The sequence below is a fragment of the Camelus dromedarius genome, chromosome 10 (assembly GCF_036321535.1).
Source record: "Camelus dromedarius isolate mCamDro1 chromosome 10, mCamDro1.pat, whole genome shotgun sequence".
NCBI lineage: Eukaryota > Metazoa > Chordata > Mammalia > Artiodactyla > Camelidae > Camelus > Camelus dromedarius.
This window is the reverse complement of record NC_087445.1, coordinates 3,171,139-3,186,679: the sequence shown is the minus strand read 5'-3', so window position 1 is coordinate 3,186,679 and position 15,541 is coordinate 3,171,139. Positions and strand designations below refer to the sequence as shown.

Genomic DNA, 15,541 nt, shown 5'->3' with positions numbered 1-15,541 from the left:
CTTCTTTGCTGAGTGTGATCTAAACTCCTCGAGTCCTTCAGTTTTGCAGTCTTCCTGAGCAATCCAAGTATTTGGCTTTGTGGTCTAATTTATTCATTCAGTGCATACGCCCAGCCTTGTGCTGAGCAGTGGGCATACAACGCTGAAAGGGGACAGCCCCGTCCCACGCGCCCACGATCTGTGTGGACTTCTGCAAACCATCCAGCATTCAAGACTTGCACAAGGGGCCTCTGCTCTGAGTTTGAGATCTAGGGGGAACCGCAGAGGCTGACTTCAGTATTTGCCAAGTTCAGTCAGAAGGCTAAGTCCGTGAGAAGACAGCATGCTTGGAGACTGGAGACTTGGCTGTCCCCACCCTCCCCAACCTCGATCACAAGTCGGCCAGCTCATTGTGCAGGGGAGCCTGTGTGGTCGTCCTCAAGGGGCAGGGTCTGGCGGGCCACGTTCGGATGCACAGGCATTACCTGTTCTTCCGGTTTGTACACATTGTGTGCCCACAGAGAAACCCCCTTAAGGGCACTGTAGCTCTTGTAAAGTGGTTCCATTTAATTGGATTTCCTCGTAGTGGTGCTTTGTCTACTTCATAGAGATCTTTAGAAAGAAGGAACAAGGTAAACTCAAAGAATTATGACAAAGATATCAGCTTCGGATTGTAAACCTTTTGTCAATAGAAAAACACCTGATTCCACTTTTTAAGAAGAACTGCCCCCATTCTCTCTAGTAGGCAAAAGACATACTGTGGTGGACTCTTCATCAAAGGCACATTTTATGTGTTTTCATCGTGCGGCTCCCACGCCCGGGGGCAAGCCCTGAGACAGGCAGTGCGGTGAGTCATGAACACGGCTGCACATACGTGCACGCCCGCTTCACGCTGACGTCGCACAGCTTCGCCGCACGCACTGCTGTTCAGGTCTGCATCCCAGGTCTCTGGGCTCTCGCGGTGGCCGGCCACGGTGCTCACGGGGACTTCCGCCAGCTTCTGCCACTGGGACACCTGCTGACAAGGAAAGCTATTAGGAACATTTCGCTGCTTCTGGAACAGAGGGCTTCTTTTCTTCTCTTTTGTGGAGAGCCATTATGTCATATAAATAGGTGTACACTTAGCATCTGCATGGCATATCTCTTAGGTGCGGCTTCTATTGCTTTGTGGTTAAATTTTAGTCTTTTCTGGCGTTGCGTGACTTTTGGTCTGCTTTAGAACCCTAGCGAGGAACAGGTCTTGGAGGAGAGTTCATCTTTTCGCCCACGGGGAAACCATTGGGGAGGTACATCCATGCGCCTACGTTCGTGGCCCTCGTCAATGTCAGAGCCAGGATCTAGGACCCTCAGTCCTCAGTCTACTCGACTAAACCATTTTATATTTTTAGCAGCTGTTTTTAATCCAAATTAGCTTGGTCTCATCTTTGCCTTAGTTTTTGCAAGACCTATGAAAAGATAATACATGAATATAGCAGAGAACCTGAGCAGGAGTGATTTTTAATTTAATTAATGACTGCTCTTTTTCCTGAATATGTTCTTTTCTATTCTTGAGTGGGCCAAAAAAGCATACTTTGTGTGTGCAGTAATGTGAACTCACTTTCCAGGGGTTTTCATAAGTATGTGTCATAGGTATACGTGACCCTCTTCCAACCATTTAGACTTTTCTAAATAGTAGCCCTGTGTGTCTGACTGAATGTTTTGCATAGGAAATATGGGGCTTTTCAGCATCAAAGAGCTGGTATCTTTTTTGGTGTAAATGAATGTGAGTGTGTGTAAAGATTAGTTTAGGTCTTTGCCTTTGAAAAGATACAACTATTCCTCTCTTGAGATGAAAAATAAATTAGATTATAAATACCAGGTCATCAAAACAACAAATGAGAAAAAGCAATTGGTTGAACGAAAAAGTGTCTTGATGTACCTTCTAAAGCATTTAAGGGATGATTCCGTATCTGCTTCTTCTCTTTCAAAAGCAAACTCCAACTAGAGTCCCTGGCTTTTGCCCCTATTTGTCCCCTCTGCTGACCCAGAGCAGGAGAGTGTCGGGAGCACAGCCCGGTGGCAGCCAGCAAGTGTATCACAGGTCAGGGTGACAGTCAGTGATTGTCAAACTGTCCAGGTCCGAGCGTGTATTTAAAAAAGGGCGGTGTTCATGTCACACACACATCTCTGTCTGGGTGACGTCCATGATTCATTGGTGCCCGAAAATGATGAGCGTGTTCAGCTCCTTCAGCAGAAAGCCCCGTCCTTCCAGGCCAGTCCTCCTCGTGGGGCCTTCACAGGTTCCGTGTTTTCTGCTCCTGATCCTGTCGAGTTATAATTGCCACTATCACACTCTTGAGTGGGATTCAGACAGTCTGATGCATAGAATGCAAGGCTGCGTTATCTTTAGGTTAGTGAACAAGAGTGGAGGTGAGTCAGTCGCGTTGTATGCGATTTGCTGTTTTCACGGAGCGTGCTGTGGTGAAGTTTTGTTCTGCTCTATCCTGTGCTGGTGGATGAATGGGACAACTGATAGCTTAGACGCAGCTTTGGAGACAGCCGTCCACCACCAGGCTGTGTGGCTGTGGGCGAAGCACTCACCTTCTCTGAGCCCTCACTGCTTCTTTGGGGAGTGAGGGCACTGGCCTGGGTGAGGGCCAGAGTCGCTTTGCACCTCATGTCACCACATGTCACCTCGCTGAGGCCTGAGCCCCAGTTGTACCTGTCACTTCTGAAAGAAGGAAGTTGGAATTTACTTTCCTCTCAGTGTCTTCCTTTTGTCCCTGGGAATCTGCTGAATTGCCCTCCGACTGACTGAAAACTTGCCCTTAGTTTGGCGTGGCGTTGGGACAGTTTTCATGTGTTTTGTCCCGAGCGGTGTTTTACAAACATTCGCTACCAAGTAACGCTGTTTGTGCATTTCTTTTTCCTTCCACTGGAAAATTGCTGTTTGAAAGATTATTAGGAGAAATCTTAAGTAATAATCAATCTGCCAGAGCATTTATGCCACTCGATCATTGAAGGTTAGGCACTCGCTTCTAATTAAATCAATTATTCACAGGTATTAACCTGTTAGACTTGCAAGAGATGAAAAAAATTTTGCTGAGGTCGTTAATGTCTTGAAATTCCTGCAGATCAGTAAAACCTGCAGGTGAGTTTTACCTTGGACAGCGGCAAGTCTTTCTAGTCTATATTTTGAGTGAGACATAAAAGTAAATACTGGTATATGTCTGCTGCCCTAATGACCTTGGGGAAAATGGTCCAGTCAGTTCTAGGTTGCTTTTTGAAGGAGGGGAAAACACTGGGGCCAAATGTTCCAGAAGGACCGCCCCATTTTTTAATGCAGCTTTGATATTTAAATCATTAGAGTATTTGCCACTTAAAAAAATGAAAACAGAGCCAGTAATGAGATGTTTATGAGAAATTGCTACAGTGATTGCTGCATAGTTTGTAGCAGAATGTTGCAGGGTTCCTTATATTGAGAAAGTAGAACCTATTTGGCGTTGAGGTATAACAAGAAATGATCAAACCCAGATGCTTTCTGAAAATTATATTTTCAGTGCATTTATATGTCTGTTACAAACTGTGCTACATGCTAAAAATATTTTCCTTTGTAGGCCAAGGGAAATTTCAAACCACATTGAGAGCTGCAGAGATCAGATGGTTTTTCTTAAGAGCGTTAAGGGCATCCTGGTTGCTATTAGCCCTGACTTTACAGTATGACATTATTTATGCCCCAAAGCTTCACAATTCAGCTCTTAATTTCAGCAACCTTACTGGCATGAAAATGCATGGGAGGGAGGCCAGAGTCAACACGTCAGAATGGGGGACTGAGACTCCAGGGCAACAAGTGACAGTGGGACTGGACTGGGGAGAGCCCTTCACCCCTGCCACCCGTGTCCCTGGGGAGAGGTCGTCCCCCACGTCCGCCCCTTCCTCCCAGTACCCCATCTCCTTTTCTCTCTGTGCCCTCTTCCTCTTCCCTCAGCCATGTGACGTCGCATTCCACGTGGCCAACCAAGGACACGTTCTCTTTAAGACTCTTCTTGGTTCTTACTTATTACAAAGTTTGGCTTCTCCCGAGTTCTCACTGGTTCTTTCTTCCTCATACTGTCTTTCTTCATCCCTGTCATTGATTCTGTAACTGAGGGATGTCTACCTGGGTTTGGCATAAACACTTCCAGTGAATTAAGCTGCAGATGGGTAAATCCAAGAATATATAGGCTGTGTGACTCCCTAAAGAATTGTATTTTTTATTTAACCCTTTCCTCCCTTCCTCCCCAGTATACTAGGGTACACTATTTTACATATTAGACTATCCAGAATGGGAAAAGGGCTGTAAGTTATTGAGTAGGTGCGTTTTATTGAGTATGATGCTCAGTGCATTATACGTAATAGCACTGTACTTCTTGTAGTCACAGCTAAGATTCACAGTCTTATACCCATTTTACAGATGAAGAAACTGAAAAGAAAATCTGTCTAACTGAAAGGCCCAGGTTCTTAATGATTACATTGGTTTTAAGTGAACGTAGCTACTTTTAGGATTTTAGATGTTTTTGCTCTTAGCTCCTGGCCATGCTCGTACCTTCAGAGGAGAATGTAGAAATATAAGATTTCATTTTATGATATTCTTGAAGCAATGGTGGGCTTACTGTTTTGAGTGAGATGGGACCAGAAACAGAATGGTCTCTGTGCTGGTGAGGCGTACAAGAAAGAGATTGTGCACCATTGTGTCCACCAGTCCTTTGGGAGGGGGCAGGTATGGCTGTGGTGGCCCGGATCTGTCATTTCTCTGCAGGCTCCATCCAGTGGCATTGCGTCTTGTGTGGTGGTCAGGTGAGACTTTTTATTAGGATGTCACAACTCAGTTATCTTGAGACCTTTGAAAGTTTACTTAGGTTCAAAATACCAGACCAGCTTTTGTTTCTGAAGGGCACGAGGAAGGGAATTAGCATTTACTGGTCTGCTCGGTGCCTCTCCCTTTATGTGCCGTCTCCTCTGGTCCTCACCACAGCTCTCCATCATCTCCGTTTCATAGGCTCATAGGCTCCAGGGGCCATGTGCCATGCCCAAGGTCACAGAGCTTCTAGGTGGCAAGGATGGGGGGTGCCTCGGTCTGCATTCTTAACTGTGTGCTTCCCATTACACACGGCTCTTTGTACAGAGACTTGAGCCACAGTCACAGACCAGCGCCGAAAAACAGCAACCGCGTGTTTGGTTTGCACGTTAGCATGATTTCCAGTGCCCTTGAACCTGAGAGCAAGGCAGTGAAATCAGAAGTGCTCAGATTGAAGGCCAGGCTAAAACAGACCATTATTTAAACTGTAGATTTAAGTTCATAATTATAAAAACAATCAAATGACCAGAAAACTGTTAGGTGGAAGCGAGTCTAACATACCTCATACTGATATGAGTATAAATTGGGTGGATTCTTGAATTCTGCCCATTAGGAGGTGTTTCTGATGAGCCTAATAGAGCTTCAATGTTCTTTGTGGTTCTTTTCCATCTCATACGGCCGAGCACAAAAGCTGTGTTGTGTGCAGAATGGCTGGGCTTATCCCTACCAGAAAGGAGTTATGTTTGGAGTCTGAAGGACAATGGGAGTTTGCTGCTTGGCTGATCAATGCTGGGTCAAGTTCACATTCCCCGGCTCCTACTCTCCCACCTACACATGCAGGGCGTGGAAGCGGAGCAAAGGGAGGGAGGACAGATCCCTTTTTCACAGAGAGAGAGAGAGAGAGAGATATGTGAGCTCGGGCTTTCCTAATATGGACACAGCTGGGCCTGTGTCGCATTAAACATTGATTTAATCCACCGCTGGAGGAAACATCCTACGAAAAGTACAGAGATTAGCAGCCAATTAATTCTGGCCCTTCCCACTGCTTTTCTGGAACATCTCTTACGTGGATCTAAATGTTTGATGAACTAACATTCTGGAAAATAGCTTTTTCTCATATATTATTTATATTTGGGACAGCCACCCATCCCCCAAATTATAATGGATTATACTTTCCTTACTGTATTTATGTGTGTGTGTGTGTCTATGTGTGTGTGTGTGTGTGTGTGTGTGTGGCGGTGGGATGATTTAGGCCCATTCCTCTTGTTTGCAAATTGTGACTTCACTGGGTTCCTTTTGGGGCCAGATGATAGACAAGGCAGTGTGAGTGCCAAGGTTTTTAAAAATAGACATGCTGGGAAAAGAAGAATGGACCAGCCCAGGGCCACCAACTCTGGGGAGCATGGACGCTCCTTGTGCACACGGTTACAGACGCCACACCCACTCCGTTTTAGAGAATAAACGTAGGGACCTAGACGTGTTTGCTCGTCAAGCTAGTGAAATGTTAACGTGTACATCTGTGGTTTAAATTAGTAACTCATATCTTGTAAGGCATTTTGCCAGAGTAGTTTTCCTATAGCATCAGTGTAGTGTGTCTTTTCTAAACAAGGAAGCCCATGTGGTTAGAACACGCGCCTAAGACTTAAGGAAGTCTCCCTGGGTGGCTTCCTATGTGCAGCCGGAGCCTCTGCACACAGCTAAGGGGCTTTTGCATGGATCCCCACTGTCCCCTAATCCTAGCTAGCAATCTTCCAAATACAAAATGCTTTTCCCCAGGGAATGGGCGGCAGCCATCAACATAATTAGAACATTGTTCACAGGGCATGAATGGGAGATATCCCCTCATGTGTACAGAATTCTAGATCAGCGCTAAAATTAGGTTCCCTGAAGACAAGGATCTATGCTCTTTTTACTCAGGATCTAGAATTGTAGTAACCAGGAACCTGGGGAAAACTCTAAAAAGTCAAATATTCACCCATTCTTACCTCCCTTCTGGGTGATGTTGGTGTCTTCCATTTCCACTTCCCTTTTTCAATCTTTTCTGTGTGTGTGTGCTGAACTAACCTTGCCCAGAAGTTTATTCCTAAGAGTAAGCTCCAGGAAATGCTACCCAGGGTCGGCCCGACAGCCCATCCTGTCCAGCTTTGTGTCTGCCGTCTGCCCAAAGGGACTTATTGTAAAAGACCACAATAGGTGGCTGTCCTCTGTGGCACTGACCTTGAAATTCAGATGTCTCCTAAACACCTGGACTTTCTTTAGAGTAACCTGTCAGAGATGGGTCATCATTAAAATGATCCAAACCAGCGGTTCTCAACCCTGGCTGCACATTGGAATTCCTGGTGGGAGATTCTGAAAAGGACTGATGCCTGGGGCCCCCTCTCAGACATGTGAATCTGAGTGGTCTGGAGCCCCTCCTGGGCATTAGGATGTGTAAAGCCCCTGTTGATTCTCATAAGCAGTCAGGGGTTAGCAACCGCTGACCCAAAGCCACCCCTACATAATTTTATATTCCGCCTGTGAAACTCTTTAAGGTTACAGTGTCCAAGAACGTTAAGCACCTGTAAGGAATTGCAGTCACACAGGTGTTGAAGGGGATATACTGGTAAGTTTTTTTTCTGAAGTATCTGTTTTAATGGATTTTTATGGTATGGGATTATATGTAACAGGCTTTGTCTTAATCCAAGGTTGATCTGATCCACATAATAAGCAAATATTCTAAAGTGAGACAGGCGGGCTAGATGTTCCTTAAGCTCTCATGCTGGAGGCCACGCAGTGTGAAATACTGAAGGTACTAAACTTTCCTGAGACTCAGTTTCTTCATCTTGAAGATGGGCCTGTGGGGGAAACAAACAGAACAGTCTGTGTGTGGAAGCCCTTTGTAAACTGTTCAGTCCTGTACAAAACTGGCCACTCTGGTTCTTTCTGCCAGTTCCATGGTCTCTGATATGTGTAGTTTTCTGCCTTCAGGTCACTTCCCTCCAGCTTTTAGCGATGTGATGTCGCTTCTTAGTTCCAACAGTCTAGACTTTGATAAATAACAACTTTCTCCTCTTGTAAGCACATCACATATCTCATCTGATCTGCACAAGTCTATGAGAAAGAGGCCCAGAGAGGTCGCACAGCTCATATGTGACGGAGCCTGGATTCAAACCCAGGCAGGCCGTCTACACGCTCCTTGTACCGTGCCGCCTTACCGCCTGGTCACACTGGTCTCCCGATGGCAGGGATGGTGTCTTATGCATCTTGGTGTTCACAAAGTCTAGCGCTCTGTTTTGCAGGAGGCGAACTCAATATGTTTGTTAAGTGAGTAACTCATCCATATGCCCAATTTACATTCTTCTTCCTGCAACTGAAGCACATTTCCTCTGCTTTTGATATCAAAAGTGATAAAACACTGGCTTGGTTGACGTTTTTATATTAGTCCTGTGTGATGTTTATATAGTATTATATTTACTTGGGGGTTTATTTTTTTAATAGTTCTTTTCCTTGAATTTTATAAGTAGGGTATAATCATGTCCTTACCTTCTATACTTCACTTCTGAGTGTTGTTAATGGAGAGAAATATTAGAACCATACAATTTTTTCAGACCCCCCCCTTCCAAAAAAGAAAAGGAAAATTAAAGAAAGGAAAAATGAACCCAGAGTATTTTATTTATTTATACTCCTCCTGTCCAAAACAGAGTTAAGCAAATTCTTCCAAAGCAAAATATGGCATGATAAAAGTAAACTAAAATAAGAAAACTGAAGCAAGGTGAAAATAATCACAGGGAAGTAAGATGCGGCCAGGAATTTAGTTCGCATCAGTACACACCCCTGAAGCTCCTATGCCTGACTTACAGTGGGTCATAGGGCTTTCTAGAAGAGGGGAAGGAGTCAATTTGCAGTGTTGATGAGGTAAAACAAACCAGTTGCCTAAGTCCAACTGTTCCTGATGTTGATATGAGGGAGTTTTCCCTGTGGGTCCTCTCAGAAAATTACTATTTAATGTAATAAACAACCCTCTAAAACCATCCTTACGGTAAACATTGTGATGGATTTTATGGGCTGTTTTTTTTTTTTTTTTATAATGCACCTCAATAAAGGTTGATGGCTTCTTCCCAGAACATAATGCGATAAAAGGAATTTCACAGAGCACCAGTACGATGCAGTCCAGCGCCAGCTGTGTGGTGGTCAGGGACCATCCAGGGTAGAAGTCTGGGTATCAGCAAACCCTGTGAACCTTCTGACAGTTGGCATGGGGGAGGTGAGGGGGGACGGGGCTGTGCACTTCGGTGTATTTTTCTTTAGGGAGCCAGTAGCTGAGAGCTTAATGCTTCATCAGATTTTCAGAGAGGGTCAGGAAATGGAAGAACTGAGCATGCTCCCTCAGGCAAGCTCTGTGAAAGTTTTTGAGCGATGGTGAGTGCAGGGTTATGGTTACTAAGAGGAAGAGATCCTGTTAGCCAGATCACTCACTGCAAAGCAAACGTGAGATGGATTTCCTTTTCTGAAAACTATGCTTTATAAGGTATTCCACTGAGAGGTCCATTTGGCAGGGCCCAAATCCTCTTCAGAAAGAAGTCAGGCATTCATTCTAACACAGAGACAAAATGGGCAATAATACAAATGATAATTTTTCTAAAGTAAAAAAGTCAAATAAAAAGCAGTCATAAAAGAATGTTACATTCTTAAGTGATAGAGCAAAATTTAAAGATACAAATGTTTGATAACTTTGCCCCTAATCCTTGCTGGTTATTATTTGCAACTTAAAATCACCTTGATTTTATTTCCAGACATGTGCGGACTCTTAACTTTTAATTTACCCTGAATATATGTTGGCTGTAGAGCACTTCCGAAGCCAACGAATGTTTCTGGAACCCCCCCCCCCCCCGCCACCTTGTTTGGTATTAAGAGGTCTTTTGACTTCTTATAGTGGATAGTCTTCGTGTTGCTGTGCCTGAGGGAGTGTAATTTGCTGTCTGAGCTGTTTTGGGCTAATTAAAGGGCTCCCCTCGTTGGCCCTTTCGGCCTTCTGGTGGCCTGGGGGAGGGGTGTCCTGCTGGTTCTCGTTCCTCTGGACTGCACCTCATCACAAAGCAGAAGCACACATCCATAGCAACGATACGAAACTGACATCACTGTCATTTTCCAGTGAAAGGAGTCATTTCCTCTCACCTAAAAAAAAGGAGAAAACAGAAAAAGGTTTTCCCTCCAAAAGTAATCTCCAGCCACTAGGTTAAGTAATGCTTTTATTTTAAAGCAATGACATTTCCCTCCGCTTCTGAAATTGTCTTCAGTTATTATAAACTGCTTTGACAAGAAAGTTTCTTAACACAATTTCCTTTCAAAACTTGCATCTCTACCAGACGAGGCATTTTTAAAGATATACTTCAAATAGAAAACATCTGTTTTTAAAAGATAGCTTTAAAGTGCTTTCACCACATTCTCAAAGATAGTTATTAAAGCGTTCATCCCCAAGTGTAGAATCCTCATTTAAAAAAAGTAGTCTTCCTCAGGTTTCTCCACACCCTACCTTCCCTGGGGTCTCCTGATGAAGAAAGGTAGGTTTAGGTAGACAAAAGGGGAAATGTGGTGAAGTTACATTGAACATAATCGAAAAGAATACTTTTCCAGTGTCATGAAATATGTTAATATTTCATTCTAGATTAAATTCAGCTCCTGCCACAATTTTGGAATACAATTTTCATGACTAATATATGAGGAAATCAGGAAACTTTATTTCCCATTTCTATTTTTATTTTCTAAAAAAGATCATTTTGGAAGTTCCCTGGTAATGTAACTAATGTCCCATGGTCTCTCTTTAAAAAATGCACAATTTTATGCTCTTTATAAATGAAGGTATTTTAGTCGATAAACAAACAGGAGGTAATTAGAAGAATCTTCACCTTAAGAATCCCCCCGTCAAATTTCATATGCCATTCATTCAGTGTTTGTTCCTTTATCCACCCATTCACTTACTTAACACATTTATTGAGCATCTACTATGTGCCAGGCAGTGTTTTCAGTGACTGAACCAAAATGTACTGAATATTGGTTCATTAATTATAACAAATGGCCCACACCAGTGCAAGATTTTGATAATAAAGGAAACTGTGGGTTATGTTGGGGTACAGGGAACTCCTGCTATATGCACAAATTTTTCTGAAAAATAAAGTCTCAATTAAAAATTAAACATTGAAATATCTATAAAAGGTAATTACTTTAAAGGAAATAAACAAGATGCTGTTAGAAAGAATAATGGGGTGACATAATTTGGATTGGGGAGTGAGGAAAGGCTTTTCTAGAGAAGTGCTGTTTAAGCCCAGAACTAGAGAAAAAGTAGGAGCCAGGCAGGCAAGAAAGAGAAGGAAATGCATTCTCAGAAAAGCAAAGTGATATCATTTGAACTACCTTTGTAAATGCCATTCTGCTTTCTCCGTGGAGGATGGACTGGCAGGGGTGGGGATTGGGCAAGAGGACAAAGAAGAAGACAAGTTAGTAGGCACTAGAATAAACCACAGCTCTTGCTACCCACTCAAAAATCCTAGAAGAGCAGAGTGACAGTAAGGATGTCTTCTTTGCTCAGCTTGTGCCAGAAACCATTAGGGTCTCTGTGAACCGGGCACTGGGAAGAAATGAGACTGTCAATGGCAGCAAGATGGTGTTCCTGGGACTCAGTTCCTAAGATCTTTCCAGTGGCTCAACGGGATTTATAGAATGAGGAGCGATTGCGTGGGAGTGAGTGAGCGTGCGCCTGCGTGTGTGTGTGTGTGTGTATTTGAGACTACAACCCAATGAAAATTATAAAGGGAAAATAGCCTTTAAGTACTATCTACTCAGCCATAGCTGCAGATTTTCATAGAAGTCTGTGTAAGGTTTAATTTGTAATAGTTATCTTTCTTCCTGCTGCTGGATTGTTAGAATTTATTTTGGCTTTTGTTTCTTCTAAGACTGCATGTTTTTATTTTTTAATTTATTTTTTATTTTATTAAACATTTTTTTAATTGAGTTATAGTCATTTTACAATGTTGTGTCAAACTCCAGCGTAGAGCATAATTTTTCAGTTATACATGAACATACATATATTTATTGTCACATTAAGACTGCATGTTTTTAAATTGTTGCTAAATCAACAAAGAGGACGCTTAAGAAAGGTCCATTTAGGCAGGCACTGTTTCAGTACCTCTGTATTGAACTGCATCTATCAGGGTTCTGAGGGATGTTGAATTCCCAAGGAAAAAACTTCTGGTGAGTAAAGGGAAATGTCAGTGAGTGATGGATTTCTATTGATTCTGGAACTGTTAATAGTAGCATGGAAGCTTAAATAGTTTTCCATTTAAAATTAAGCAGCTCTGCGATTACATAATTCACTTCATCTTTTGTAATTTTTACCTGCCTGTGTGTACGTTTATTTGAGATTTGCAACCATTATCTATTGCTATGCATTTCTTTTACAGTAGAAAAATTGTATGTGATAGTTGTACATTATATATAAAAAGATTCGATAACACTTTGAAAAAATCTTTAGCAAATGAGCATGAACTTCATAGCTCTTAGCTAATAATGGTTAATATGTCGATCCAACTCTCTAAAGGTTTTTTGATTTTTTTTGTATTCCTGGAAACACAAACTCTAAGTCAAGAGTCTCCCATTTCAGCAGACCTGCTTGTTTTAGGAAGCAGAAGTGCATCATCGATGTAATTTTAAGTAGTCCTGTTATGAATATGGGATGAAGGGATAAAATAAAGTTTTCCAGCCTGATGTCTCCATTAAGAAGCTCCCCTTTGTGTAAAATACTCCATGGCAAAGTTGCTTCTATTTAAAGTAGTGAGTTTGATCTTGGCTTTGATCTAAAGCTTTTGATCTTGAAAGAAGGATGGAGTAGCAATAAAGAGAGGGCAAGACAGATTTTCTTTAAAGAAATGCGATAAAATTAAAGGAATGGTCAAGATCAGCAAACACGAGTGCGACCCGACTCTTCTCCCCAAGCGCTCACCCCCCAGGCTGATTCAGCCAACTTCTGATGAGGATGGAAAGAAAGCCTTCTGGGGTCTGGCGGAAAAACCTGGGGGGTATCGCACACTTTTGTAAACTAAGTGGAAACTTTCTCCTATTTATGAAGACATACTGTCCCCTTTGCAAATTCTACCAGTCGCTTTGGCGGGGGGCGGGTGTCCTCGGGCCGCGAGCGCGGCGCCGGCCACGCTTAGCCCGAGCGCCTTAGCTCCCGCGACGCGCGGCCGGAGCTCGGGATTCGCCTTTAACGCGCTCCCAGCTTCTCCTCCGGGAGGTCACCTGCCACCGCCCCAGAGTCCGGAGGGGCCACTGAAAAACGTCTACTTAATGGCGTCTAATCCATTCCCGGGGAAAACTCCATTAGGAAAGTTCCTTTGCCTCTGCGAAGGCCATCTGGATGCTCAGGTTCCTGACCCGAGGAGCGAGTTAAGGCTGGCCGCGGGGGTGACGGCGCTTCTCCCGCTAAGCCTTTTTGCCCGCCGGCGGGCATCACTTCTCCCACCGCGGCCGAGAAACCCTTCCGCGGATACCCAGGGGTGGGGGCTGGCAAGGTGAGCGTGCGCGCCCGGGGTCTGTCCACGCGTGGGAGGGCGCGGGAGCGCGGGCGCGGGCCGGACGCGGAGAGAGGAAGAAAGATGTTTGCGAAGAGAACAATAAAATAGCCGGCGCGCCGGCGGGGGCGGGGGCGGAGGCGACCTGCGGGGAGGGCGGCGCGGCCGCCTATACCTTTAAGGCAGGCCCCGCCCCCGCCCCAGCCCCCGCCCGCCGCCCGCGCCGCCGCCCCGGCCCCGCGCCGCCCGCCGCCCGCGCTGCGCCTTAGGTGTTGCGGGCCCGAGCGCCCGCTGCTCTCCGCCGGGCCGGCGGGGCGGACGGCCCTGGGCGCGGGCTCCGGCGCCCCGCTCCCACCCTCACCTTCCGCGGGCGAGGTACGGGGTCAGCGCGCCGAGTTGGTGGAGTGCAGGGGAGGGAGGCTGGGGCGGCTCCCAGGATAAACTTGACTCTGTCCTCTTCCCCCGCAGCCGCTGCAGAGGGAGCGCCAGGCCGGGGCGGAGTGCGGGCTCGCCCGGCAAGTGAGCGCGGAGGTGAGTGCGGGCGGCGCGGTCCCAGCGTTCCTCTCCCTCCCGGGGCGGTGGGTCCCGCGTCGCATCCCCGCCGCGGAGCCCCGGGCGTCCGGTCGACGCGACGGCGGTGGGTAAGATGGCCCTGGTTCGGGGGCTCCGGCGCGGGGGCGGCAGAGCAGGCCCGTGGCGGAGGGAACGGCCGGGGCGAAGGTCACGGCCTGGGCTCGCCGCAGACCCGAGGGCCCCCCGGTGCCCGTGCGGCCCCCGGGCCACGAAAGGTGCCCGAGGCTTCCCCAGGTGAAGCCGAGGAGGGCTGCGTCGCGAGGCCGTCCGTCGTGTCTTTCCCACGCGGGGGGCGGCCCTCAGGACCCGTCGTCCTGTTTGAAATGCCCTGTGGTTTTTGAACTTCAGGTCGCGAAATGGGTTCGAGTGAACCGGAGACCCCGAAAGCGGAAACGAAGGGAGACCGAAGAAGTGTTTGAAGAGGTAGGGGTCCCCGAAAGAAAGCACTGTGTGGAGCTCTTGATAAATCTCCCCGTCTGCCCCTGAGTACTTGGTCACACAATAGAGTAGCATTTAAAAAAAAAAGTTTTAATTAAATTTACAGGAAACCGTAGGTGTGCGTGGATAGTTATATAGAAAATACTCGTTTAGTACTCCTGATTATCAACGTATTGTGGTCTCATGAAGTAAGAATGACCAGGATGGAAATTTCTTTCATGCTCATTAAATAGAGCATTAAGACGTTAAGTGAGTTCCATTATTGCATTAGACCTGTACTATTTATTATGACGTTACATTATATTATTATTATAGGTACCTATAAAGGCGGGGGGGTGTTCTGAATCAATCACCCACAATATCAGGTTTCTCTGGTTGTGACAGAGACAACACACTCATTCATTTAGACCTTAAATCAGAGCAATCTCAAAAATGGAGAGAGGAGGTGAAAGAAGTGTATTACTTTTGAAACCGTAGGAGGGATTTTATTTACTAAAGCAAATGAGAAATGTGTTCTTCTAAATGTAGAACTTCCATATGCTACTTTGCAGAAGTTTGGACTACCTGCTTTCTCCTGAAATTGTGTTAAGTTAAATTTTGATTTGTCATTGTAATGAATATTATGAAACAAGGTAAGTAGTCTGTTGTTTTCTAAGTGATTTCGTTGAAAACTCTCAAAAGTGAATAATATTTCCACAAGGGTTACAGCAGATAAGATTTTTGTTGCTTTTGCTTAATTATTTTACTGTTTTTCGATTCTTGAAAGCACCGAGGGATTAAAATAGCCGTGTGTTGTTTTTCTGCTTCGAGAATGTATGATGAATCACTTCTGATTCTGAAGCCAAATTCTTACTGATAGCATTGCTGCCAACTTCTGTGATGTGTTGCCTGAGTATGGGCATTGCAGCGTCGGAGAATGTGCACAAAGCACATCATAATGAAGGTGATACCAAAGTTTCAGAGTGCATTTAAGGATACCAAGGGCAGCTTCTAAGAGAATTGGAAAAAGAACTGACCTGAGAGTACAGTCATCTGCAGGGCGACATTCAGTGTGTGAAAAGCCCTTCCCTTTTTAAACAAAGAGTCATATACGTCACTTCAGTTAAATAGTAATAGAAAAAGTTATCATTTTGAACCGGCTTGAGTTTTCTGACCAGACCTCGGCATGCTGTGGTAGGTTGTGTTTGTT

General features: G+C 45.1%; 1 protein-coding gene across 7 annotated transcripts in view; it reads left to right on the top strand.

The window, feature by feature from the left end:
• The window catches only part of AOPEP (aminopeptidase O (putative)), a 324,357-nt gene that overhangs the window by 235,123 nt on the left and 73,693 nt on the right, over window positions 1-15,541 (top strand). For all 7 annotated transcript variants that reach the window (XR_004135281.2, XR_010382565.1, XM_031447198.2 and 4 more), the window contains 2 exons: window positions 13,810-13,872; window positions 14,263-14,337. Coding sequence is in view for 5 of the 7 variants with exons in the window: in XM_031447198.2 (XP_031303058.1) it covers window positions 13,810-13,872; window positions 14,263-14,337 (138 nt within the window). In the remaining 2 variants the exon portion in view is untranslated. The remainder of the gene's footprint in view (window positions 1-13,809; window positions 13,873-14,262; window positions 14,338-15,541) is intronic.